The 27,707-nt window shown below is 30.7% G+C and overlaps 6 protein-coding genes across 8 annotated transcripts; 5 read left to right on the top strand and 1 right to left on the bottom strand.

Moving 5' to 3' along the window:
• Nucleotides 1-3,977: 3,977 nt before the first annotated feature.
• On the top strand, nucleotides 3,978-8,731 carry Bm4059 (the record flags this gene model as incomplete). Of its 2 annotated transcripts, XM_043080030.1 has the most annotated exons (11): nucleotides 3,978-4,599; nucleotides 4,907-5,021; nucleotides 5,123-5,253; nucleotides 5,380-5,585; nucleotides 5,877-6,135; nucleotides 6,305-6,372; nucleotides 6,697-6,882; nucleotides 7,153-7,326; nucleotides 7,504-7,693; nucleotides 8,072-8,298; nucleotides 8,636-8,731. In XM_043080030.1, the coding sequence occupies 11 exons, from the start codon at nucleotides 3,978-3,980 to the stop codon at nucleotides 8,729-8,731; spliced, it is 2,274 nt and encodes a 757-aa protein (XP_042935964.1). The 2 variants fall into 2 exon arrangements, with proteins under 2 accessions (XP_042935964.1, XP_042935965.1); XM_043080031.1 differs by lacking the exon at nucleotides 3,978-4,599 and having other exon boundaries at nucleotides 4,999-5,021.
• Nucleotides 8,732-9,815: 1,084 nt separating this feature from the next.
• Nucleotides 9,816-14,323, bottom strand: Bma-swsn-9 (the record flags this gene model as incomplete). Of its 2 annotated transcripts, none has more annotated exons than XM_043080028.1 (10): nucleotides 9,816-10,106; nucleotides 10,420-10,569; nucleotides 10,732-10,885; nucleotides 11,210-11,328; nucleotides 11,813-12,187; nucleotides 12,698-12,956; nucleotides 13,206-13,369; nucleotides 13,603-13,702; nucleotides 13,861-14,056; nucleotides 14,224-14,323. In XM_043080028.1, the coding sequence occupies 10 exons, from the start codon at nucleotides 14,321-14,323 to the stop codon at nucleotides 9,816-9,818; spliced, it is 1,908 nt and encodes a 635-aa protein (XP_042935962.1). The 2 variants fall into 2 exon arrangements, with proteins under 2 accessions (XP_042935962.1, XP_042935963.1); XM_043080029.1 differs by having other exon boundaries at nucleotides 10,420-10,560.
• Nucleotides 14,324-15,783: 1,460 nt separating this feature from the next.
• Nucleotides 15,784-19,155, top strand: Bma-epg-6 (WD repeat domain, X-linked 1, putative; the record flags this gene model as incomplete). Its single annotated transcript, XM_001902395.2, has 9 exons — nucleotides 15,784-15,955; nucleotides 16,333-16,437; nucleotides 16,575-16,668; nucleotides 16,841-17,009; nucleotides 17,404-17,532; nucleotides 17,720-17,805; nucleotides 18,307-18,417; nucleotides 18,600-18,771; nucleotides 19,018-19,155. 9 exons carry the CDS (start codon nucleotides 15,784-15,786, stop codon nucleotides 19,153-19,155), a joined length of 1,176 nt encoding a protein of 391 aa, XP_001902430.2.
• A 1,373-nt stretch (nucleotides 19,156-20,528) lies between these two features.
• Nucleotides 20,529-21,711, top strand: Bm354 (Uncharacterized protein; the record flags this gene model as incomplete). The annotated part of the gene is made up of 4 exons (XM_043080027.1): nucleotides 20,529-20,549; nucleotides 20,737-20,766; nucleotides 21,094-21,203; nucleotides 21,609-21,711. The coding sequence occupies 4 exons, from the start codon at nucleotides 20,529-20,531 to the stop codon at nucleotides 21,709-21,711; spliced, it is 264 nt and encodes an 87-aa protein (XP_042935961.1).
• Nucleotides 21,712-21,732: 21 nt separating this feature from the next.
• Nucleotides 21,733-23,399, top strand: Bm6950 (processing of precursor 7, ribonuclease P subunit, putative; the record flags this gene model as incomplete). The annotated part of the gene is made up of 4 exons (XM_001902394.2): nucleotides 21,733-21,750; nucleotides 22,316-22,386; nucleotides 22,678-22,855; nucleotides 23,298-23,399. The coding sequence occupies 4 exons, from the start codon at nucleotides 21,733-21,735 to the stop codon at nucleotides 23,397-23,399; spliced, it is 369 nt and encodes a 122-aa protein (XP_001902429.1).
• Nucleotides 23,400-23,999: 600 nt separating this feature from the next.
• On the top strand, nucleotides 24,000-27,070 carry Bm13917 (NADPH:adrenodoxin oxidoreductase, mitochondrial precursor, putative; the record flags this gene model as incomplete). The annotated part of the gene is made up of 7 exons (XM_001902393.2): nucleotides 24,000-24,141; nucleotides 24,469-24,640; nucleotides 25,270-25,489; nucleotides 25,623-25,787; nucleotides 25,939-26,160; nucleotides 26,434-26,691; nucleotides 26,846-27,070. The coding sequence occupies 7 exons, from the start codon at nucleotides 24,000-24,002 to the stop codon at nucleotides 27,068-27,070; spliced, it is 1,404 nt and encodes a 467-aa protein (XP_001902428.2).
• Nucleotides 27,071-27,707: the final 637 nt, after the last annotated feature.

The following is a 27,707-nucleotide window of genomic DNA, read 5'->3' as shown; positions in this document are numbered from 1 at the left end:
TGAAAAAACAGAACAGCAAGATAACTTATGAGCTTCCGTAAATATCTTCTAGAATACAGTCAATTTCCTGGATCAAAGATTTGAAATTTCCTGAAAAACATTTTAGGATAAAATCGAGAGGAGAGGGAAATAAAGGAGAAAACTGAAAATAATGGTATACAACTTATCATAAATTTACACTATTGTTATTTAATTTATTTTATTTGCACTGCCTTACATTACTTAATAATGGCTGCAAGAAGATAAATAAGGTAAGAATTGAAACTTGAAATCGAAAATCGAAACTTGAAAGTTATTTTAAAACTTATTAAACATTAAGTAATTATTTGAAGCGTTTAGGAAAAAGAAGTGGAAAATCAATAGACTCGGAAAAAGGCTGTGCAAGAATCTAAAGAGTGTAGTAATTTTGCGTTCCATAAAAAGCGGCCCGCAAAACATGCCTTTACCGCTTCTCTTAATTATACTGCTAAATCCACGTGACCTTTCGTAGCACATAGATTAATTGTATAGAAGAACATTTCTGAAAATTTTTATTGAAATACAAAATAAATTTGAAGTTCTCCCTGGAAACAAAAAAAAAAAAAAAGCTTACTTTGCGTAACTTACATGAAAAAAGAAAAGAACGATGAGCAATTTTTGTAAAACATTAAACATTTTCAAAATTATCACAAAAAAAAGTTGAAATTAAAAACTTCAAAGAAAATAAGAAAAACAAAATAAAATAAGATAAACAGATCCATGTTAACATCAATAACCACAATAACAATAACAATAGGAAATAGAGATAAGAGATAAATTCATATACCATAGATATAACAATATGAAATTTGTTAAATAAATATTACGTACGATTAAATAATTAAGTAAATTAGATTATGAACAAATATAGTTATAATTAAAGCACAAAAAATGTCAGAATGCTCAATGATAATGACCGACCCAACAAAAAAAAAAGTTTTACTCTAACCGATCGACTTCCTTCTTCAGCAAAAGGCTGAGTGCGAGATGAAAATCGACGTATGTGTCTGTCAGTCTGTCACGTATGTAGACGGACATACAGACATACACACACATACACGCACGCATCATACAAAGATATGGACCTACACACATACAAAGGCAACACAAGGAAGCACAGCAATCAATGAAATTCAGTTGGTCTTGCTGTGTTGTTTGTGTTGCTCTGTGAGTATTCCTAGAGATATGATATATATAGATGATGGACAGACACAGGCAGACACGTACACACACATATACACGTATATCACACAGACATAAAGAGACACACACACATACATACATACATACAATGAATGTAACAAACACGTACGGAAGGGAATATCAGACAGATACGCATGGGACATACGTATGTTTACGTTTCTGTAATATAACAAACAGGAGACGTTTCAATGGTATCGGGAAATTTTAGTGAAACAATTAGTGAGAATTCTGTTTAGATGTGATTTCTTTTTTTTTTCAGGTAGTTTTCATTTCTTTTTATTTTTAAAGTTTTGATTTCTTTTGTTTAAATTCTTTAAAGGTATTATTATTATTGTTATTCTTATTGGTATTATTGTTGTTGTTAAAAATTTTATTCATTTTATTCAAAATATGAATGCTAAAATATATTTTTGCACTTTTTTCTTTTGATATAAGTAAATTATTGTATGCTTTGTTATATTCGATGAATGAATTAAGTCAGTTTTATTAATGAGCATAAGAATTTGTTAGGTAAATAAAACTGAGACTTACCTTAACTTACTTGGTAGTAATAAAATAGCTAAGATAAAGTTTTAAGATTGATAAGTGTTAAACATATACCACAAAAAAGAATTATTACTACAATAATTTTATCGATTGATTGATTAATTGGTTGCTAATTTATTTTTCTTTTCTTTTGTTATTGTTGCTACTGAAGATTTTTGATGTTTCAGGATTTTTTCAAATAAAATCTCAGAGAGATACTGGAAAATTTTGATTGATTGGAGAAGTTATATTTTATGTGGAAAGGATTAAAAATTTCGTTCGTTTACTTTAAATTTATTTGAAATTTTCAGATCAAAATATTTAATAATAGTAAACAGATAGGATTTTTTTTCCTTTTCGCTCTGTTACGGTTGATTTGTTATACAACTATTTCATCATATGATATGTGTAAAATGTGTAAATTTGTTTAAAAAAGATTTTTCATGTGAAAAATAGTGGTGAATTTCATGTGATTTGCATTCATTTCATCCATCTATCTATCTATCTATCTATATACTATGTGATAAATTAATTTTTAAAAGAGGAAGAAAGAATTGTTAAAGCAATTATTTACATTATTGATATGATAAGAGATTAAGATGAAATTATAATGTACGCATAAATAGTATTAATAATTAATTAATACAATTTATATTAGTAAAAAGATGACAATTTATTGTATATGTAAGTATTAGAATTATAAACTATATTTATATGTTGAAAGCAAATTATGAATACGTAAAGTAACATTACAATACGCATTTAAAATATGAGATTAAGTGTAATATATTTAAGAGTTAAATCGTATATTATGTGTAAAGATGAATGTAATTTTCTTTTTGTTGCAGTTATTTTGTTTTACAATTATAATTACATCAGAGGAAATTGTTTAAGTATGACATACGTGTAAGTATTAGATCATGTACTACGTAAGCAAATGGATCATGTGCTAGCAGTGATAATCAATTGTCGTTATTTGAGCGTTTGAAAAACACCGCTCAATGTGTTTTTCAAAGAAAAAAATTAATAATTGAATTGATTTTTCTGTAAAATGAAACACAAAGAATTTGGTATGTAACTGAGATTACGTATAATATACGTTATTGCGTATAATAAATGTTCCACGTAAGTACTAGGAAGATTGTTTTTAGTTTAGCCATAAGGAATGATTGGATAACTGAACTGAATAGTTGGATTATTTGATGCAATTCATTCATAACGATGGATTTGTTTGTTTTGTTTCATGAACTAATTAATTAAAATTATAAAAAGTAAGACTGATAGGATAATGCTATAGATGAGGAAAAATTGTAATCTCGCAAACAGTCATTTCAATAAACAAATAACCAACCATTGTTGTAAACAAATAATCACAATAATAAACATTCTTTCCTAGGAAAGAAAAGGAGAAAGAAAGAGAAAGAGGGAAAGGGGAAATTATGAGTAATTGTCACAATTGCTAATTGTTTGATGGGTCGACATTATATAATTTATAATCAATTTCTGCTTTTTGAAATGTTATTAATACTGTTTGTTATTATTTGTTAATGTTTTAGTTATAAATATTATTAACATTATAATCATAATTGCTGTTTAATGCAGTTGGTGTTGTTATTAGTAATATTTATTTTTGAAAGAAAAAAAAAGAAAATTGAGAGATAATATAAGAATTAAATCTCAAATATGCAAATGAATTTGAATATCAATAACATCTTGGGCAAATGTTCACATACATTACATTTATTGTAATATTTACGCTTGAAATATTCATATTAGAAATGAATTTTTCATATTGCTTTCATCTCACTTATCTTTCTAATTTTAAGAATTCTTCATTTCTAACATAATTTATTACAGTTCCAGATAAAAATCGGATGCGCTTATAAAACGTGACAGCAGTTTACACGCAGCTTGCATTACATAAGCAGAATGAGTACGTGCATCTACTAAAAAAGTCAATTTTTATGTTTGTTCCTCCTATTCATTAGGTGCTGCTTAATAAAATTAATAATGTAAATAGTAAATAGGTTGAGGTATACGATATTCTGAAATTAATATATCACGAAAGAAATGTTTTCAATAATGGATTTGTTATTAGTCTTTATCATTCATTAAGTAATCATTATCAAAGGTAATATTTAGAAATCAAATGTTACATCATTCGTAGCATTTATAATCGCATGATTGATAGTTAACTTGAATGTATAATAATTTTTTTCAGTTCAAGAATTATGCGTTTCTGGTTAATTTCGCTCCTAATTATTCAGTACTATTGCATAGATATTGCTGTTTCGGTGATCGCTTTTGGTTTTTATCAAAAATCATTCAAATTTAATGATCATATTATCTGGGATTATATAGCACTTAATGTGCCATATCAGTTTATCACTTCTCCCGTTGATTTTCTAGTCTTTACCGTTGTTCGACTTCTCATAATGCTATTTTGTCTTATGCTCAAAGTCAGTCGTGAATATCCATGGCTTGAAAAACTTTTTATACCATTTTTGGGAGTATTTATTCTACATTGGACATTTTCATTGATAAAATTACTCGCATTCTCGGAGAAAATCGAGCAATTTGCTTATTTCGGGTTTTGGCTAAATGTTACTTGGAATGTACTAGCCGCTATATTCATTATGTTACTTTGGAATTTTGTATTACGTCGTAACACGTCCTGGGATTATCAATCATTAACGGGTGAAACACGGGATGTGCCATCAAGATTGCATGATACTAAGGAGGAATCTACTCGTTTTGGTACTGGTCAACATATTTTGCGACTACTCCGATATTGTAAATTTCACTGGATATGGTTCGCAACTGGTTTCTTCTTTCTCATCATCTATTCTTCATGTATGAATTCATATGCTATTAAATTTTACATTTTGGATAGTATTGATCAGGGGGATTATTTAAATATTAAATTATACTTTTTCCAGTTTTTTTAATGCCAATTTGTTGGTGTGTATTTATCAAATCCTAATATTTGAATTCTTTGTGTTATGAATTTGAGTTCATAATTGGAAATGATAATTAAGCATTAAATTAAAATCTAACAAATTTAACTTCATTCTTTATTTAACGACAAGATTTATTATTCAAAGTTCGAGATCAACTAATGGAAATGCTAAAAATAAAATCTGAAATCAATTTTTTTAAGCACGGGTGTTTTTACCATACTGTACCGGTCAAGTACTTTCAAATATAGTGCAAGGTCGAGGCGCTGTTGTTTTAGTCCGTTCTGTGTTGCTTATGGTAGCTTTAACTTTCGTAAGGTTTGCTTTTTATTTTATTTTTTCGCTTACATTTCAACACTTATATTTATTAGATTTTATTGAAACTTGAAGATTTTTATGCTAATTTTTAAAGTATTTAGCACAATTACTGGTGGTCTGCGAGGTGGAAGTTTCGTTTACGCTACAGCACTGGTCAATCGTCAAATGCGCTACGATTTATTTAATTCGTTAGTGGAACAAGATATCAGCTTCTTTGATACGACTAACACAGGTATTTAGCTCTATTTATTGAAGAATTATTAAATTGGATGTTCATTTAGAGAATTAAACTCAGATGTTTAGGGAATTAATTATCGGACCACATTTACTTTCCTTAACCTTTACTTGTGTTAATCAGGTGAGATAACATCAAGACTAACAACTGATTGTGAAACAATGTCTTCAACAGTTTCTACGAACTTAAACGTTTTCCTCCGAAACATTGTCATGCTGCTTGGTTCGTTAGTGTTCATGATCACTCTTTCATGGCGCCTTTCTCTGGTTACTTTCATTATTGTACCAGTTGTTGGCTTCATAACCAAAGTTTACGGTGCATATTATGATGTAAGTTTAAAATTGTTAATGTTCCACTTAAATTAGATCAGTTTTATTTATTTTCAAGCTGATCTTCGATGACTGAGTTTAAACTTCCCTCTTGAATATCTTTTGGTCATTAAACTGTGGAAGAAAGCTTTTTCAAAAGTTTTTTCTCTTTCAAAAAATATCTTATAATATTCAAACCTATCAAACCTTTATTCTTTATCTGAACTTCTTGAATGCATCTTCCTAATCAGTCTACTATTTACTCTTCTATTCTCTCATTCTCCTTAATTACCATTTCTCACTTTTTTATAGCTGCTAACGGAAAAAACGCAAGGAACAATAGCGACTTCGAATCATGTAGCAGAACAAGTGATTAGTACTATGCGAACAGTGCGATCATTCGCTTGTGAAAAACGTGAAGCTAGGAAGTTTCAGCAACATTTGGATGAAACGTTGAATTTAAATAAAAAAAAAGCAATTGTTTATATGGGTTATATGTGGACCACCGAATTTTGTGATAATGCTATCCTGATTGCTGTGCTCTTTTATGGTGGCCATCTTGTTTTATCAGGTGATTTTTTCAATTTCAATATTAAATTTGAAATTTTAGTTTTGATAATGATTGCATAAAAATCTAAAAAATTTAAATAAAAACTTAGCGTTTACTTTCATTTACAACTCACAGTACCTTATTCATTGTCTTCACTTCATCTCGAATGCATAACTATCTTTTGTTACAGGAAAAATGACAGTTGATAATTTGATATCTTTCTTATTATATCAAATGCAACTTGGAGAGAATCTCTATGTAGGTTTCCAGTAATAATTGATTTGATATAATTGATATTTGCAGCTACACAAGATCTAACCAGTCATTCATTTACTACATTACATTTTCTGTTTAGTAGGTTATATTTTAAAAGACCGTTAGATCAACATTCTTAGAGAGTTCATTTTTTTAATCTTCAAATTTTTCTGGTTATACCATTTCGGCACGGTTTAGTTGATGCTTAATCGGAAATAGAAAAATCTTCATTTTCATCTCATTAGTATTGTATATGGTGATGGATCTTTTAATATCTGTTATATATTTGCTGCTGATCACGTTAGATCTGCTGTTGATATTTTCCAGAACATCAGTTATGTATTTACGGGTCTGATGGAAAGTGTTGGTGCATCAAGGAAAGTTTTCGAATATATGATGCGTAAACCAAAAATTCTTCATGTTGGAACGAAAAAGACACCAGTTAACGGAGAAGTTAAATTCGATTCCGTATCTTTTACATACACTTCCCGGCCAAACAATCCTGTTTTGCAGGTTTGTCAAAATTTCTGGCATTTTCTTTTACATTTCAAATATTTTTCATGGAGGTAAGGCATATGATTTCAAAATTGTGGTACAAATGATCATAATGTCACCATTTTTTGTTATGACTTATATTTTCACACTTGATGACAGATTGTGAAGGAATGTATTCCACTCGTATTTTTAGTTGTATTTTATTCCACTCGAAAAATAAATTATGCGTCGCATCATTCCTGAATTTATGTTTAAAATTCAAGATATAGAAAAAAAAAATTATTATAGGACGTTAGTTTCACCGTTCATCCAGGTCAGACTGTTGCTTTGGTTGGACCAAGTGGTGGTGGGAAGTCATCAATCGTGTCTTTGATTGAACATTTTTACGAATGTGATAAAGGCTGCGTACTTATTGATGGAAATCCAGTGGCAGATTATGATCATGAGTATATTCATCAAAAAGTAAATTTGTTATTTCAGTTTTGCTTTAGACAGATTCTCTCGCTGAAAATAAAAATGATTCAAGTGTGGCAACAGTTTTTCATTTTTTGATAGACTTTTTAAATGGTTTTTAAACTGTGTATTTTTAATACAGCAATGAATGAAAGTTGATCAATAAAATTCGAGAAATTGTTTCAGATAGCTCTGGTTGCTCAGGATCCAATATTATATGAAGGCACGGTACGCGATAATATTGTATACGGATGTGATTGGGCTACCGAAGAAGATGTATTAAATGCTGCTAAAATAGCTAATGCGCATAATTTCATCATGGAAACGGAAAAGCAATATGATACAAACTGTGGTGAGAAGGGTATTCAATTGTCAGGTGATTTATTTGAAAATATTATTGTGTCATGATAGGATTTTCTAGAATTTGATGAAGTTATCATAACAGTTATAGTGACGTACTAATTTATGCACTGTTATTCAGTAGTAAAGAAATGTGACGATATTGTTTTTCTGATACATCCAAGATAAAAATTACAGGAGAGGACCATTTCCTTTTTTTTTCCGTCAACATTCCTTTTATTGACAGTCATTCATTACCTCTTCAAGTGCCTTACTTTTTTAGATTTTTTTTTTCAAATTTTAAAGTCTAGCACAAATTTTTAAATTCAAAGAATAATGGAAAATAGTTTTGAGATTAAAAAGAGAGGAAAGGAGGGAATGTTTTTCATATTTTGTGTTGCATTCAAAATTTCAGGCGGTCAAAAGCAACGTATAGCTATAGCACGAGCTTTGGTTCGTCATCCTGCTATCCTTATATTAGATGAGGCAACTTCAGCTTTAGACGCAGAAAGTGAACACGTTATACAAGATGCTATAGCGCAGTGTTCGAAGGATAAAACAGTTATAGTGATAGCACATCGTTTAAGTACAGTTGAAAATGCTGATCAAATTATTGTCATTAATAAAGGACGAGTGGTGCAGGTTCGTTCAATTGAAATTTTCTAATTAGCTATAATAGCTTAATTGCTACTAGCATATAAAATTCTAAAAAGATTTGAAGTTCTAATTCTCAGTTAGAAAACTAGAGTAGTTGAATTAGTTCAGGGTCATATTATAATTCATGCAAATTTTAGATCGGAAAAGATAGAATTTTCTTGTTTTTTTAGTAGCCAATATGCTATAAGTATCATCTTGGCTTATTTAAAATATTTCGGAATATAAATGGCACATCTGGACTTTAATCAATATTGACATGTCACATACATAAATTGCGATTTAGCCATTATCTATAAAAATCCACATTTCATAATTGTTTTAGCAAGGCCGACATGATGATTTGCTGGAACAAGATGGTATTTATCGAGCTTTAGTGCATCGACAACTTCTTGGACATAGCTCAAGTAAAATACACTGAGTTATACTTCACAATTCGAAACGCTTACTTCCACATATTAGAGAAACTTTTGACAACTATTATCTTTGATGTGAATGTTTGTGTAGATCTAGACCTCTCTGATTATTGATGTGATAGAATCGTTAAAAGAATTCTGTGAAAATAATTTATATTTTCATGTGTTTTTGAAAAATTCATCGAAATTTGAAACATCTATTCAAAAAAACTAACATGTGTTATGGGGATGGTGATGAAAGATGAATGTATTGGTGGGAAATGGCTATAGCATTCAAATGCAATTAATCTTTAAACAGATCAAGATCAAGAATTAAGAACCAACTGCCAATTCAAAAGAGAAATTGAGTCAGATGGGAGACAAACATTGTTACGCCCACTTCGTGCGGTTCTTACGCCAATTTAAAGAGCAGCGCAAACGCTACAGATTAAGTCGTAATCTTTGGTTCCTCAGTTACGGCTTTTCTGCCTCGTTTGCAATTACATAGAAAAGTCGTCCTTCCTCAACAATTTCGTAAGACTGAAAGAACACTCTGCAACTCTGCGACTGAACGGTTGTTGATATTTGGACAAACGCATCAAATAAATGAATGTAGACGAACTATAGATTGAATTGAGCATTTGCTATCGCGTATACTGCCATCAGTACGTCCTTTAATTGTGTAACGCGTGCGGTTGCAGTGTAAAAATGAAGTACATAATCCTTTTTTAATTTTTTAATTTATACGATTCAACATTTCATAAAATGTAATATAATAGAGATCATATACAATAGCTCAACTCAAACAAAATCGAATTACGTTTAAACATACTCTCATGAACTTAAGCATATCACAAAAGCAATGACAAGTTCTGAAGTTATCGCTGAACGATATGAATTATTAGATTAATGTAGTATTAAAATATATAAAAAAAAAAATTTTCTTTTGCGTTCCCCAATTTTTCAAAAACATCGGCATTCCCAATATGGTGCAGAAATCCGTGCCAAATTCAAAATAAAACGAAGAGACAAGAAAGAGAGCTTCAGTCTTGCCACTTGCTAATTCTATTCTAACAGGAATCTTTGAAAATAATAGAGATCTAACCATCACTACACCACAGTGGTTGGCGGTGCGGCAGTGAAAAATTCATTCAACAAGTCAATATCCTCTTCATTTAAGCCTACAGCATTATGAATTACAGGTGGGGAGATAACATTTCCAGGTTTGGCGTACTGCGCTATTTGGCTGTGCAATTTTCCTTGCACTTTGTTGGCTAAGTTAAGCTCTTGACTGCTAGGTGGCGGCTGTTCAGTTAGAGTAGTCGGTGGGACCGAATTAAGTCGATTTTTTTGTAGCAACGCTAGATCACTGATCATTACACCAGTTTTATTCAACGTAGCCTGAAAGATGGAAAATCAATAAGTGCAATTCCATTTTCAAAGGAATTCGAGAAATATGGTAAAGAAAGAAGTGTACCAATCAATCAGTCACTTCTTACTGGACGACTGATAATTATACAACAAGTTGAAAAATAATCACAATCATACATAAAAAAAACTAATCACGAGCCATGCAACCAATAAACTTCACTCATGATCATATGTTCAAACAGAGACATATATTTTTCAAAAAAAAAAACAAATTTTTTGGAAGAACAATATGATTACTTTTCAATAAAAATAAATGAATAGACCTCACAAAATGAAAAAATACCTGACGAGTTTCTTGTACCGTTTGCAGTTTGTATAATTTCCTTATATCACTGGTGAATGAAACATCAATCCCAATATTTTCGAGTGACTCAACATCATTCAACAATTTATTCAAATCAATTTTATCCACTGCATTTTTCATCTGAGAAACCTATGATATCGTTTAATATTAAAAATAGAGAAAATTCTCAGCATTTCACACTAATTTTTCTTATCGATTCTACGTTATGAAATGAAAAATAAATTAAGTTTGCAGTAGAATTTCAAAGAGTATTTTTCTTAACTAATTTTGCCGAAAAAAACGTTATCTTACACTGCTTTTGTCCGCATCAGTTTCCAAAGCTTTGATAGTTCTGCGATGTTCACCGTTTGTCAAAGTATCTAGCAAATCATCAACAACTTTGATCATATACTCGCCGCAATTATCAACCATTTCTCGTAAGGATATGGCATTTGTTACATTAGTTCTAAAAGTTTTGCTAAAATTTACCTTGAAATTATTTCATACAACTTGTTTGCTACAATTCACTTTGAAATTACTTATATAACTATCGATAGTACTACTAATTTTTGCATTTATTCAAAAAGGTTATGATCCTAATCTCTCTAAACGTGAAATCAAAAGCAAACATAAATAACATACCATTATTCCAACACTTAAATATTTATGACAAAAACAAAATATAAATTCTTCACATGTAATATTTATTAAATACAAAAAAAAAAAAAAAAAAAAAAACTCTGCAATCATAATTATTCCACCAAATTTTAAAACTTTATTAGAAGCTGACCTATCTCCGTAGGTGCCCAACAGTAAACGCGAATCTCGTTCGCAAAGTGTTGCCCACGTAGAATCAAACTGAGGTGCAAAAGAACTGAATGGTCCATATGAAACATAGGAAATCGGAATCTGGAAACATTTTTCATAGTTGATGCTTAATTAGGAGCTTATGCTACGTGATAAAATGACTGATAAAAAACAAATTTTTAGAATGATAAATGGGAAATTTGAAAGCAAAATAAGGCATAAAAATTGAATAAAATAAAATCATGGTTCTAAAGGTGAATTTACTGCAGCAGCAACAGAATCAATCAGTTGCTCTAACTTCATTTTTTCTCTAGCTTGATTTTTTCCAGTGCTAATCTAATTATCCATTTTCAGCAGTTCATCTCGATGAAAAGTATTCAAATCAAACTCTGAAGTATTGGTACGAGAATCTAATAATATAAATTTTTATGTCTCAGTATTCAGTAGAAACGAAAATGAAATTATGCACTGTACATAGATGCAAGGGATGAACAAACGGGAATGATACAATCATTATCCTTGTCACGACAACAGTCGTAACAAAGATCCTCGATTATGTTAATATTTGAAGTATGAGGCGACTAACCTGATGGTTTGACTTGTGTTCTTGAGGAGCACAAAGTCCTGGTGTGCCTTCCTCTAGCTTACCCACAATATCTCCAAGAGTGATAATTTTTTTCTCCGATGAACTCGGATTGATAACATTCAAACAAATAGCGCCATCTTTGTTATCCAAAAATGCAAGGTGACTTTTTGGTTCTATGCCGTCCTCCTGATCACCAGTAGGAAAAATCCTAAGATCAGGAATACGACTGGATAACTTTTGTTTCAAAGATGGATCTACTGCTTCCAAAACAGTTGACGGTGTTGCATCATCAACAACTGCCGTTTTGTAATCCGCTTTTGGTAGTGGTCGCGCTTTGGTTTTCAATGTCAGACCTAACTTTTCCAGCGGGATCTCCTAGAAATAAAGGTTTGACATTGAAGTACCATTACTGAACAGCATATATATAGTAAAGGTAAAAATTTAAAAACTGAATGAACGCAAAATACAAAAACCATAGGACAATCATAATGAAATATTCTACCCTAAAACCAAAAAATTTCTAATTAATGAGACACGCATTTCCTATGGCTTTTAATATTTCTAATTTTTCCGTATCTACCTCTATCAATATGCATTTTACGTTGCTAATTTTCAAAAACTTATCTAAAATTCCAAACACTTATCTTCGTTTTAAAATACTGTCACTAATGAATAGCTAACAACGGAATTTTTTTCTTTTTTTTCTTTAAATACTGCCACGAACAATACGGAGATAATATAAGAATATAAAGCATCCGAATCAATCGTTACTGATAACTCAAATTCCATAGGAAATATTGTAATAACAAGGTGAGACAGTTTCTGCTCAACTGCCTGAGTATTTAAAGTAATAAAATAATATAACCGAAAAATATAAAAATTTACCTTGCTGAACGGAAGGGTATGAAAAAGATAGCGCAAATATGGTTCTGAGAAATAAAACTGTACAATTAGATCCATCTTTTGAGCTGCTATGTAATACACAGTCCCAGGTGAATTATAATCCATTGCATTATGAACAATTAATTCGGCATCCTTCTTAAAAGTCGTAATATCTGGATAATCATCCCGATCGATTTTCTGTCGAATTGTGGCAAAATCCATCGGTTCCTTGATTATTTCATGATAATCTGGTGCCATCGACCTGAATTTAAGCGCTTGCCTTCTAATACGAAATTATAAATAAATTTATCTCAAATAGGCTAAAATTACTGTATGGAAAAATTGTTTTTCAATTTGTAGCAGTATTTCTAAAATTTTGAAAAAACTGCACAAGCGGCAGTCAAAAAAAGTTTTACTACGGAAACATTTAAGTCCTTATAGAATAAGATCATTTCGACATCTTGAGAGTAATTTTATATTAAAAGAAAATATGATTTAATTCAAAACTTGCTGTGTCACTGGGAATGCAAAATATTCATCGGGATCTTTGGCTTTCATCTTACGTAACAAACTGTCGCAAAAAAGCTGCATGGGTGAATACGTAAGAACAGTTGATGCTTTGGGAAGCGGTGGCGGTGTCAATGAATGTTCCTTCACTTCATCATTAACTTCGTCCTAAAACCATGAATTTTTAAGATAAATTATAAATTTTTGAAAATTTTAATTAGTGGTAAACTATAAGTAAAGGTGGTAATAGATTCGAAGTTTCAAGTCGAAACTATATATTTATCTTATAATTCTGCTTCTAAATATTGTCTAAATATTGTTGTTGTACCCCATCTCCCTTTTTCAGCTTTTTTTATTGCTGTGGAAGTTGAATGAAATATATTATGTCATAAAAAAGTTACCTCCTGCTGCTGTTTGGATTCTTCACGCTCTTTACGTTCGGCTGCTAATTGTGCCCTTCGTTCAGCACGTCTTTTGCTTTTTGCTATTGAATCCGTTAACCTATAATTACAGTAGTGAAGTGTTACTGGTAATAATGATTAATATGATTACAAGTGAAGACAATAGTTAATCTACAAGAACTTGCAACTTATTACTTTTCAAAGCAATATTTAAAAATAAATAAATAAATATACTATCCAAGTGGAAAAAAAATGTACCTAAATCGACGTTTTTTACGGGGCGTCTTCTTGATTTTCTCCTCTTGCTCTTCTTCCTTTTTTATATCATCACCACTTCCATTCTCTTCCTGGTCATCGGCTGTGGATGCTTGTTCCGAATCCGAATCCTCCGTTTCCAGATTACCTTCCGATCGTCGCTTACGACTAATTGTACTAGTAACATTTCTGAAACCACCTGGAAATGAAAAAATAGTAATCTAAGGAATAGGAAATAAATTTGGATCTTTTACAAAAGCCATGGTAATTGATTTGGATCCTACGAAAGCAAAACTAGTGTTGAATCCAGTAATATGCCTAGAGGCTATGTGGTGGATCCTGTTATGACAACAATTACAAAGAAACCTTTGGAAGCGCGCCGCACTGGAAGGCTAGGAGGAGCTCCAGCTGACATTCTAGCCGGTGGAGCACCATAATCCGATTTACGAACAATATTACGTGACATCCTTGAAGAAAATTATAAAAGTTTTAGAAACATAAATCTAATCCGTACGAAACGAACGTGACGTATGCGTTTTTCTTTTTTTTCTTTCTTTTTTTTTTTTTTTTAAATCAGTGTGCTAAATAGGTAAAACATGTGAAACGTATTAACCAACAAACTTTACAAATGTGAAGGAGAGCTTAAAAAAAAAAAAAAGTTTTTCACACTTCACAGAGCACTAAACGTTTAGAAAAAAAAATCAAAAATATTCTTAAATTCAAGATAAAACAGAATACGTCTAATTTAGTCAGACAACACCATAAAATCGCTCAATTTATTATTATAAAACAAATAAATATAAACTCCATTAAATAATAATGCAACAAAACTACCATATTTAATTTCAAAAATTCAGTGATAGAAATTAGCGCAAAAACAATCAATTCAATAAATTACACATTCAGAAGTAATAGTGTACAATGCTAACGTTCTCATTTACCTCAGCCATATTCAAATTAACGTGCTAATTAGCACCGACTGTTATTAATAATTAAAATTCTTTTCATTGGTATACTCATAAGTTACAGACTCAATTTATTCATCGTACTTACAAATATTACATATCACCGAGTAGTATATACAAAAAAAAGAAAAAGAAATGGGAAATCTAGCTAAACTGGGAACAAAGGGACATTACCACGTACGTCAACCATAAGCCAAAAACGATTACCACAATTGCATGGGGCGGTCCTGCATTTCAACGTCAATTGAAACGCGTCCCGTTGATCTATGAAGTAGGTTCATCATGCAAAACAAAATCACTGGGTTATCGATTTTTGTTGGAGGAATTATGATTGTTCCAGTGGTAGAAATTGTTTTCACATTGTTTGTATCATTCATTTTTTTTCATCAAGAATTGTTTAATTCAATTTTTTCAGCTAAAATATTTAGCAAATTAGAAAAAAAATTGTTGTTTTGTTGAAAGTTTGAATATTTCTGTAAATAGTCGACGGAAGTTGTTGTTAAGATTTGATTGCTTCATTAATAAAAATCGTTTCTTTATCATATGTATCATCTATCTTTCTATTCTTCAAAATACTTTAATTCATTTTCTTCAGTTAAAATATTTAATAAATTTATTCTATTTTGTATTGTTAAAAGATTGAATGTTATGTTGTAAAGAAATAATGAAGAGAAATTCTTAGGTTAGATTTGATGTTTTGCATTATCGTTTCTATGCTAAACTAGATAATATGTGAAAGATATCATGTCCGTGAAGATAATAAAATTAAACTAAGTAATAGTCAGTGCGAAAAAAAAAATCACGAAAGAACCAGCCGAAAGAATCATTTAATCTTATTAACTTATCAGTTAGCTGAAAAAAAAAAAAAAAATAGGAATTTGTCAGTTAGATTTAAACTACAATTACTTTTCTGTTAAGACTCTAAGTAATTTAGTAAATAATTACATTAACGATATGGGCAATGGTAAGCACAAATCAAAAGTTAAAATTGTTAATGGTAATAATTTCTTTTTTCAGAATGAAGAAGGTCTATGGAATTTCTGTAAATTCGGAGCAAAATATGTTTGCCGTAGCTACAGAAGATGGATTTCGTATCTTTCAATGCAGTCCATTGCACGAGTTAATCCGGTTAGGTTAGTTTTCCATTATGAAAATGCACAAATATTCAGACTGTACTAATTAAGTAATACTAATTATTAATAATGAATACAAAGAGAGCAGGAATAAGTTGTGGTTCTGATTAATTATCGAAATTATTCGACCATGAAATGAAACGCATTCGATTGAACAAATTAGGCTCTGAAAGGAATTTTTAGAAAAAGTTAATCACCATAGCATTCCATTTAATTTATTCCGTTGATTTAGGTTCTGTTCAGGAAAAAAGGATTTCAGTGGATTTCTGGAACTTCAATCATTTCGATAAGAATAAAACAACCGGAAAAACAGGAACAAAAATAGCTAGCAGGAATGCTTAGCGTAATCTTTTGTTTAATATCCTTATTGTTTACAGATAAACGCATCGTTGGAAGTTTAAGAATTGGCAAAGTTCTTGGTTGCTCAAATTTTTTTGGAATGGTCAGTGGTGGATTCTGCCCGAAATATGCTGAAAATGTCGGTAAGGTGATGAAAGTTGGAACACTCTTTTAATGATATTTTATTGAAATTTGATATATTTGGAAACTTTTTTAATCAAATATTTTATGCATATTTTTTGAACGATTAGTCGTTGTACAAATGATTCTTTTACTACAGTAATGGTTTGGAATGATGAAAGAAGGAAGGATGACTTTTACATGGAGTATACCAGTACCTCACCTATTTTGAACTTCCAGATGTCAAAAACGAGGTCAGCGATATTTTCTCTGCACTGATTATTAGTTTTCGTTTGTATTTTTGAGTATCCAATCCCCTAGTCCATCGTCCGTGCAGTTTCTTATCGTTTTTTTCTTGGACAGCAAAATTGAAAATAGAAGTAATCCTGCTTTAGTTGTTTATATATTTTTATCCAACTGTTGCAGAATGGTTCTAGTAGGAATGAAACAAATTCATGTTTTTAATTTTCCACAAGAACTAGATTTAATAAAGACGATCGAAACGGGGACGAATATTCATGGGTTATGTGAACTTAGCAATGATCCAAATATGGAGCTTCTCATTTATCCAGGAAATCAAATAGGCAGTGTCCAGGTTTATCAGATTTTCTTCCTTGATTGTAATTTCCTGGACGTTTTAAATGTGGAAGGACTAAACAGTATAGTTTTAACACCTAAAGTAAGGGAGTCACTAATAAACAAGGACAATATTTTTTGACTTTTTGACGAATGCTTTCAAACTATCAACATTCTAACCTATTTATTAAATGCAGCGATTCAATGGTTGAAATTGTGGATTTTATTTTGAGGATATATGGCTGTATTTCAAGGTACAAAAAATATCCCAAATTAAATAGTTAAAAGATGTCAGTTATTCTTTTTTGTGATAATAAATGACAGTAGTTCGGATCAAATGAAACTTATGGATCAACTTACCTTTCCATAATTGTAATTTTTATATTGTTTTCAATTTTTTATCTTTTTTGAAGTATATCAATTTACGTGATGTCGCGAGACACGCAACTTTGACACCAACATTAATCAATGCTCATCAGTCTGATGTGGCGCAGCTGGCACTAAATAGTACGGCTACACTTTTGGCTACTGGTTCAAATAAAGTAAGACATATTTACTTCATTAAAATGAATGGATGAAAAGGAGATTTCAATTTAATTCGTGATTTTAAGGCTTTTATTAAAGTTAGATCTTAATCCTGACGGTGACTTTTTGGTTAAAACTTCATCATTTCTACAGTCCAGTTAAAATCTTTTCTACGTCTTACGGAACTTCATCCCTACATTTCAGGGAACGGTGATACGAATTTTCGATACGAAAACTACTGAATTAATGCGTGAATTTAGGCGAGGCGCTGATCCTGTTACTTTACATTGGTTAGTATATCAATTTTATATTTGAAAAAAAAGAAAGAAAAAAGTAAATGTAAGGTATTTATTTGTTAAGAGTTCAGTTCCTAATGATAGATCTTTTATTAAAGCAGTTCGATAGATCTTATTTTATTTGAATTATAACACTTTTTTGCTAAGCAGTTCCTAATGCTAGATCCTTTATTTATTTGAATGGTTTTAGTTGTAAATTATGACATAGAAATATCTTTGCAAATTCCAATTATTTGGTGTTGAAATCTCTTCTTGTTCTACTCGTCAAATGAACACAAAAAATTTTTGCTGTGATTTGATATCCATAAACGTACATCACAGTATAATGAAACTTTGTCAGTTTAACGTGTGTAAGGTACATTGTGTTTCTATCAAATGACATGTGATTGTACAGCTGGAAGCAGGTGAAAATTAAAGATTTGTAGAAGTTATTCAGTGTGAAATGCAAGGAAGGAAATGATCTTCGTCGTACATAATTTTTTAAGGTCTTTTCAGCGTACGTTTTTCACCCTGTTCTGCTTTTTTGGCGGTTGCAAGTGATAAAGATACTGTGCATATTTTCGCTGTAAAAAATAATGATCCGACATGGACGAACAAGAAAACATTGTACGTTTTCTAAATTTTTGGACTTTATATTGTTATATAAAGAAAACAAGCTGTAAGTTGTAGGTTATGATGAAAAAGCTAACTTCGAAGGAGTTTTGAAAGGACTGATGTCGAAAGAGTTTTTAAAAAATTTCATGGACATTTCAGAAAATAGAAGTGAAAATGATAAAATTTTTTTACAGATGGCAGCAAGTTGGTCTTTTATCAGAAGATGCTGATCGAGCGCGGATACAATTCAAATTATCGAAAGCTACTCAAAATGTTACACTTACTGAATTAGCTTTCTTAAAAAATAGTAATGAATCGAATGGTATTGAACTGAATGCCAAAAATCGTTTTGTTTTGCGCAGCCATGTAAGTTATGGAAAGTTTTTTTGTTTTTTGTTCAGTTGAACATCATTAGGATGTTTTAATTTATAAATTGATCCAATTTTTTGCTTAGCAGGTCATTTGTTATCTCTAGCTTCTAGTGATGGACTGTGCTCGAAATATAGCCGTAAATCAGAATCTTAAAGGATTTGGTGCTAACGGTTCTGTTTGGTTATTGATGCCTTAATTTCGATATTTTTTAACTTTGAAATAAATATGCCAACTTTGTAGGCTATAGCTGCAATTTGTGACGATGGAAGCTATAATTTGTTCACGTTTTCATCCGATGGTACATTTGATTTGGTACGTGATGAGTTTTACCTAGATTGGGGTGATGATGAACATTTTTTCGAGCAGTGTTTCGAATGAAATACAACTGCGGGTTTTATACTAACCGGGTGATACGGGTTGTTATGAATAATTTTTGTGTTGTTACCTTAAGATTTATTTCGTTTCATCACAATATTTTAATACTAATGTTTCAAACTTTAATATTAGACTTTGAAATTTAGACCGTTGCAGACATAATTCTTTTAATTGCCTTTCTAATATCAGTGCATTTCATCATTTGGTGTATATTTAGCATATCTTTTTTTCCTTAATAATATCCACTTTGATGTCGTAGTTTTTCGTAATTTTGACAGATTTTAAAAAATGATTTTTTTCTCTATATTCTGTGTATTCTTGAAATTTGTCCTGTTTGTGTAAATCACATAATTAATTTCTTATGGATTTTTTTCTTTTTATCTTTTTTCAACATTTATCCAACACATGTCTGCATTTTGAACAAGATTTATAGTGTTTCTTCCATCCTCACTTTTGTTTACTTTTGAATATCAAGCTTATTATGTTCCTCATGCATAATTAATGTTGATAAAACAATTCCTATCATCAAAATTTGATTAGAATTACTAATATTTCCGGAGAGATGAAGGCTTCCAAGTATACTATAGGGTCAAATAATTAAGTGAAGTTTTACTAGTATTAACATTAAGTGAAGTGAAATTTTTTGGTAGAAATTTTCGTTCCAATATATTTCCAATGTCATTAACAAAAAATTTGGTCCTCTTGGCTTCATTATTATTGATATTTTCTTTCTAAGTATGCGCTAATTAACTCACATATAAAGGACATTTCTGAAATCCAACGCTAACTTCTTTAAACTTCATGAAGAGTATAAGAGTATATTGTTGTATATTCAATAAATATCTTTTACAAAATAAAGTCAGAGGTTTTCCTTCAATGCTTAGCTTTTTTTCAGATTTTCCTTTCATAATTTTTCGTTTTTCACTTAATATCTATTTGTAAACATTGAAGTCTGTACATATTTCTTTTTATGTCTTCCAATTTTTTACATATTTCATTTTATGACATAATATATTATTTTCTCTACGAATTTACCAATTTTTGCATGCATTCAAATAAATATTCATAGTTATGGTTTAACATATAGTTAAAGTACATGTAAAAGTACTACGTAAATACGTGTAAGAGAAGTATCATCTCACTCAACAAATTTTACACGCCAAAAATGTTAGCTTAAAACGATTCGCATCTAAAGATGCATCAAAAACTGCATTGGGAATTCATTTTCATCGCGTGCTTCCCGTTTGGGGTTGCGTGATGTACACGTGGAATGGAGCTTTATTGAGTTGTACGTGGAGGTGCACGTAGTCTTTATCTCTTCACTAACTCAAAATATTTGTGACTATTTTTGCATATCTTAAAATTTTTGAGGTAGAATGTGTAGAATTGAGAAAACAGTAAGTTCTAGTAAAAATAAAAAAAAAAAAAAATAAAGTTAACCTGAAATGTTTGAACGTGACATTGAGTTTGATGGTTGTACGTAGCATCAGACGTATGCCAAATATTTCTATATGACTCATATAAAATTGCATGAATTCATATTAATAGAGTGAAAATCAATATTTTTTTTTCTTTTCATTTCAGGGCAATCATAAAGCAAATCTTCTCAAGCTGGTATGTTTTTTTCATGAAATTATTTTGATCAATATTTATAGGACTGGATTTGGGCAAAGTATTTCTTTTCATCTAATTGTTGTAACCTAGCCAAAGTTGCTTGACTTTATATTGTCATTAATATTCAGAGATGTCTATATCTTATTTCGTCTTAAAATTGTGCTCAATAGTCTAGTTATTTATTTTTCATCTTAGACCTGATGCATAACGTAACTACTATATTCCTCACCTTTTTGTTAAAATGACAAAAATTTCAATTCAATTTTGACAAATTAATTGCCATTTAAATTATTCACATTTATTTTAAATAACTTTGTTGAATTTTAGTCGGCCCTATTCAATTTCCAAAGTCTGATCTGCGTAATTTTGTTGTTAATTTGCACTTGTACTTATGTACGTGCTTTTGTACCGAAGCTGATTGATCGTAATAAAGAAGGGTTAGTTTTGTTCATTTCTCTTTTTTTTTATAGTTGTGTTCGAAATTGGTTTTTCTAAAACAACTCGTGCATGGATTTTTTCCTTATTCAGTTAACTGTCATAGATCCAACCAAAGCAATGATAGATTGGTTAAAAAATTAAAATCAAAATGATTTTAAAATGCTGTATTTCGTTGCTATTAAGTTCAATTCATTTTGAAGGATAGCTTGTAAAATACGTTAGCAAACTGAGGCACGTCACTATATACAAATAATGAACTACAAATAATGAACAGTAGTGGAAATGTTTAATTTTATTTATGCGTTGAATCTTTCAACTGCATCTTTCTTGGAATTTATGGATTATGTTGATACAGATGAATACATTGAAATTAAACTAAGTTGAAATAAATTTTTTTTTTTCAGTTTCCTGGGTGTCTTTTGGAAGTGTGCTCGAATCGGAGAGCGTTTAAGTCCGTGGATTGCCCTCGCTTGCTTCTCGATGGCATTCGTTGTTCTTTTCTTTTAATCATCTTGTCGATGTGCAGCGATGACACATATTGATGAGGTATGATGGATTTGTTACTTTTTAGCTCTTCAATAAACTTTGTTCCTGATTTTCCTGATACTTTGGATTGAATTACGGATATTCAGTTTTTTTTTTGTAATGTAAAATATTTTTTTCATTCAATTATAAGTGTACTAAACTGTCGAAAAAATGAATCAGCTGGAGCGATTCATTGACTTATTCTTTTTTGGTGTACAGGCAATGCTATAACTAGAAATACCTTCTTACATGTTCACCAAACAACTGCCATAACTTAAGTTTATCTATTCGAAATATGTATATACAAGACTTTTTCCATATATTGAAAAAAAAGCTGTTACTGTTCCTTATTATTGGCATCATCTTTCTTACTTTCCGTGTACTAGAATAAAAAGATAAAAAAATGACGTTAAGTAGTTTGGCCTCCTGCATTTGTCATCTGCTTGTGAAATGACTGGTCAAAAAAAAATTATGGCGTAAGAGTGAGGTTTTCTTATATATTCTATATCTCTTTTTTATTACATATTCGTGTATTTTTTTCTTATATTTATTATACATTACTGTATTTTCATACTTTACCTTTCAGGTAGAATACGAACTGCGGAAGAATCTTCCACCACAATTTCCAAAAGAAAAAAATGACATTTATATAACAAGGTCCGTTAACTTCTCTTTTCCTTTCTTTTTTATTTAGTTCTTTTTTCTTTATGTATTTATGGATTCATTGATTATTTGAGATATGCATTTTGATGATGCATCATGACTCTCTTTCATGAATTGTCTGTTGAACTATTATTAGCATAATTTTTTGATTCTAGCTCATAAAGAGTTTGTGTTTTAACAAGGCAAAGCGTTGGTGGATGGTTTCATATTATATTTCCTAAAATATTTTATTTACAAATAGAAATATAATAAACTAACTTAGAGAGGTTCTTCTATTACTTACAGGCATACAAGTATCGCAGCACAAAAAGGTCGGATAATTAAACTTCTGGACGAGAAGATGGATGAAGTTGTACTACACGGCTTAGGGGCAGCAGTTAGCCGGACGATAAATGTTGCATTACAAATCCAGCGAAAGTTAGTCGATACGGTGAAAATAGATGTCAGAACTGGTACTGTTAAGGTAAGATATAGTTCACATGAATAGTATGCTGTGAGAAAGAGTATGTAATGAATATTTCCTGTCACAGTAAGATGCTCCAATCTAAGTTTCGGGATTTTTTAATTTGATGGTTAGAGTTTTGTGAGAAATTTAGTCCAAGCTTATAATTCCAGCTAACTTTCAGAAAATAAATAAAGTGATCACTTTACTAAATATGATTTGAAATCAAAAGTAGAAGTTGTAAGCTTAATAATATGGGGATTGAGGCTTTCTTGTTTTGAAACCAGAAAGGTCGATTAAAGGACTTCAACTTTGTTGAATGTATTTTTGCGCTGTCGTTTGGAAGAGGTCATCAACTGATTTTGTAGGCTATTGATGTGGGATTTCATTAAGCAGTTTACTGACTTATTTTATCGTCGATTATTAAGTTAAACAAGATATTTCAGGTCATTTTTTATTTTAGGTCACAGACAATTTATTCCCACTATACGACGAAGTGGATTTTAAAACACGAAATCGCTTTATTTCAGCCGTACATGTACGAATATCTCGACGAATAATGTAAACAATTCCTTGCTTATTGTTATCCTAAATTTATTATGATGTTTGAATTGACTTTTTATGTTTGTTAAAACTCTCATATTTTCTTAATATTTTTTTACCCTTATTCTAAAGCTTATAGTATGCTTTTTTCTTCTTCATTGATCTTTCAAATGGTTTTGAATAAATTTTACTTTCAATTTTCGTTATCAATAAAACGTAAATTAAATCGTGTGGGTGTTTTGCGCAGCATTTCTTATTATTCGAAAAGACAATTTCGCACTTCTGAATATACGATGATTTGAGAATTCTTGAAGTTCCAGGACTATTAGTAAAAGCGCTGACGTTCGGCATCATGTAGCGTGGATTTGATGGCATCGTTATATGCCATTTTTTTTCTCCTAACACAAATGTTCAATTTGTATGAGTCATAAATTCGATGGAGACATGAAATATGTAGATTTGAGGATTCTTAAACTTTCCGACTACTTGATTTTGTCATCTATTTTCTAGATGTGGAATTTAGTTGGTGTATGAATTTGGTACTTAATGATGTAAATGATGTAAAATTATCATCTTTTTTTTTAGTGTCAGTACTGATGAATTGGTTTTAGTCATCTGATGGATGTTGATATTGCATGGTAAAATGTTTAGAGAAGCTACTATCCTTAAGCTGTGTACCTCAGTAACTGTGTCATGGATTAGACGTAGTCTGGCCACGTTTTCACGGTCTCCACGTATTGCTGTTGTTGGAGCCGGACCGGCTGGTAATTTTACGTTTTCATCAAATTTTTGCTATCCTAACAGTTATTGCTAGTTGACAAACAAAAATTTCATCCTATATGAAGCTGAATATGTAATTATTAAATGAAATGAGTGTGAAAGTCAATATTTGTCTCTTTTATATTTGACAACAAATGGGCAAATAATAGTTATAGGATAATGGAAGAGTAATATAATCTCTTTTATCTCTTTTAATCAGTGTAATTTAAAGCATCTGTATTCAGCAATTATTCAATGTTTTTGATATTTAATTCGGTAGATAGTAAAAAATAAAGGAAAAAAGAAAAAAAAAATAGAATTTGAAATTTTAGGTCTCTACGTTTGCGCCGGAGTACTTCGCCGATTACCGCAATGTTATATTGATGTTTACGAAAGCAATATGGTGCCATATGGTTTAGCTCGATATGGAATAGCGCCAGATCATCCTGAAATGAAAAACTGCTTAGCACATTTTGACAGACTGTTTGTCGAGAATCAAGATAGGTGAGGAAAGCTGCGGATACATGAACTCAAACTTTGACTGTCCTTTTTTCCTATGCAATTAATACCAAATATTTGTCTAGTATGTAGTTGGCTTTACATAGCATTTAAGTTTTATCTAATTTAACCTGAGTCATCCGTATTTTGAAATTGAAATGTTTCTGTTCTTTTCGGTTTACTTCCACTCATTTTGTTAATGAATCTTTCTTTAAATAAACTACCTAATCATATAGATTTTGAATTTCTTTTCAACTATTTAAAATTATGAAGTGTAAAAAGATTCAAAGTTCGATTACTATTCATCTTCATGCTAATATTTGGTTAGCATATTTGATAAATATTTAATTATTCAGGATGCTTACAAGCTTTTATTCCACTTATTTTCCTTGAATTTATGTACTATCAGTTGTTATTTTGAGAGTTTTACAGTTTGTCAATCACAAATCATATGTTTCTATGATATCTATACAATGTTTTATGTTATCTCCTATGATATTTTACGTTCATCCACATCTATAAGAAATTAAGCTGTACATTCTTCATTCAAATATTTCTTCTTCCTAAATCTTTTTTCACTGAATTTGAAAATTTCTTACAAAAGCTGGAAATTTTACCTAAGTGTATTTTTGCAGACTGAAATTATTTTGCAACGTTTACATTGGTCGAGATATCAAATTTGACGAACTTTGTTCGGATTATGATGCTGTGGTACTAGCATACGGTGCACGACGTCAAAGACGATTAAAAATCCCCGGAGTCGATGCGACGAATGTTTTTTCGGGTGGCGACTTTGTATTTTGGTATAATGGGATGTCTGGTACCAAAGCGCCGCTCTTGAACTGCAGAGAAGCGGTGACAGTTTGAGTAACATTTAAACGTTATGAAGAAATTGAATCAAAAATTAGTCAATTTTTTCATTTCTCTCACTTTTCTTGCTTTTAACATGTTTTCATTTCATTGAAGACTCAATATAAAATTATTTCAGGTTATCATTGGCAACGGTAACGTAGCGTTAGATTGTTCACGTGTGATACTTTCAGCCGGAACGGATCGGTTGCTGAAGACCGATATCCCAGCACCAATATTACAAACTCTTTCGCGTTCTGAAATACGTCATGTAACCATTGTTGGTCGAAGAGGTCTACTTGATGTTAGTTTGTTTTTAAGGTCTTGAATTAAGTCTCACTATAATGATGAAATTTATTCAGATTATTTGTTCAAAGAAATTTTAAGTTTTCGCTAAACGTTATTTTCCAAGCACTGGTTTCGGATTTGAAATGGTTTTTTTTTTTTTTTTTCAGGTTTCATTCACTATAAAAGAGTTACGGGAACAAATTACACTATCGAATTGCTCATTTTCTGTAGAAATTGAAAGTTCTGACCTGCTCGCTGTGAAAGAAGCACAAGATACATTGTCAAGACCAAAGAAGCGTATTTCTGAGCTGATTTTAAATAATAGTCATTTGGATAAACCGATGTCCGATCGTCATTGCCAATTGCTGTTTCGTAGAACACCAACAAAGGTTTATTTTGAATCTAAAATTTACAGCTGTGGTATTTTTCCAAAGATTTTCATACTTTTTTTTTTTTTTTTTCAAAATTATCGTATTTGTTCTAGATTTTATTCTCTGCCTTAATGACATAGGTTATCTTTGTTTTAATTTTGCTTAAATTTCGATTTTCTTTGTTGACCACTTGGTTGCAATAATATTCTCCGGGGACTTTTATAATGAATGTTTTTTTTATTCATTTTTCTTATAACTTTTTCCGATGGAGAACAAAGATATCTATCATAGGTTTTGACGGACAGTCGTGGAATGGTCAAAGCACTACAGGTAGCTCACTCATTGACCGGTCATAAAGAAGATCTTCCATGCGGTCTTCTACTCTACTGTATTGGATTCGAAAATGTTGCTCTAGATGGATTACCAGTGAATAAAGATGGTGAAATTAAAATGCTTGATGCTATTCGTGTAGCAACGGAAGAAGAAATCTTAGTCTATGCCTCGGGTTGGTGCGCACATACGCCTCGAGGAATTATTGCGCATACACAAGTTTGATCTGAATGATTTTTGTATGAAATAACATAAGTAATATTGGCTTAGAAATTATGTAACGCAAAAGTTGAATGCATGCGTATATACTATTTGTTGCATTTTTTCGCTTTTATAAATAGAGTGCACTTGATTAATCATTGTTTTTATTTAGATGAATGCCAGAAATGTAGCTGAACGACTTAGTTTCGATTTGCAAAAGTATGGTTTGAAAGAAGCACAAATTACGGGTTCATATCAACGGTTACTATCGCGGAATGTAGAGTTTTTGACGTGGAATGATTGGAAAAAAATTGATGAGGAAGAAAAGAGATTAGGCGTCGCACGTGGAAAGGAACGAGAGAAGTTGCTGAGTTTTAAAGACCTTGTATCTTCTTGAAATTAATAGTGAAATGCTATTTTGATTCTTCAAGTTTTTTAAATAATGCACATAAAATCTATTAGGCATTTAACCGTAGCCAAAGCATTGCAGTTCAGAACAAAGCATGAAAACGAATCCTTGATCGAGTACTTCATTCCATCTTATTCCGAAAAAGGTCACTTCTTTGGAAGAAGTCTTTGCAAGAATTGCAGTAAATGTATGCAAATTTTTCGAAAAAAATTAGAAATAGAAGCAAAATTAATATTTCATAAAATGCGTTTGTTTCTTACCATTAATAATACACTGATTATAATGTACTTGAAGATATTTGAAGCTTAATCCGGATGAACTCTTGTAAACACTAGAGAGTTCTGTTGCATACAAAAATGCAAAAAGAATGAAACAAATTTTCATATTGCTAATCCATATATATGTATTTCTTGAATAGAAAAATTACGATGAGCAGAAGGGCACAACATAAGTCAATTTTAAATCAATCAGAATTTATGGGAGATAATGACAAACAAAATACAAAAAAAAAAAAAAAAAATGGAACAATTTATATATTGTTACGCCACATATATAGTTTCTTGATGTTATGGATTTCTTGAATGGAAAATTAAATGTTTATTCCAAGCAAAAAGTAGAAGCGACT

The sequence above is a fragment of the Brugia malayi genome, assembly GCF_000002995.4.
Source record: "Brugia malayi strain FR3 genome assembly, contig: Bm_v4_Chr3_scaffold_001, whole genome shotgun sequence".
In the NCBI taxonomy this organism is placed as follows: Eukaryota; Metazoa; Nematoda; class Chromadorea; order Rhabditida; family Onchocercidae; genus Brugia; species Brugia malayi.
Note: the sequence above shows the minus strand (reverse complement) of the source record. Positions and strands in the feature narration are given on the sequence as shown.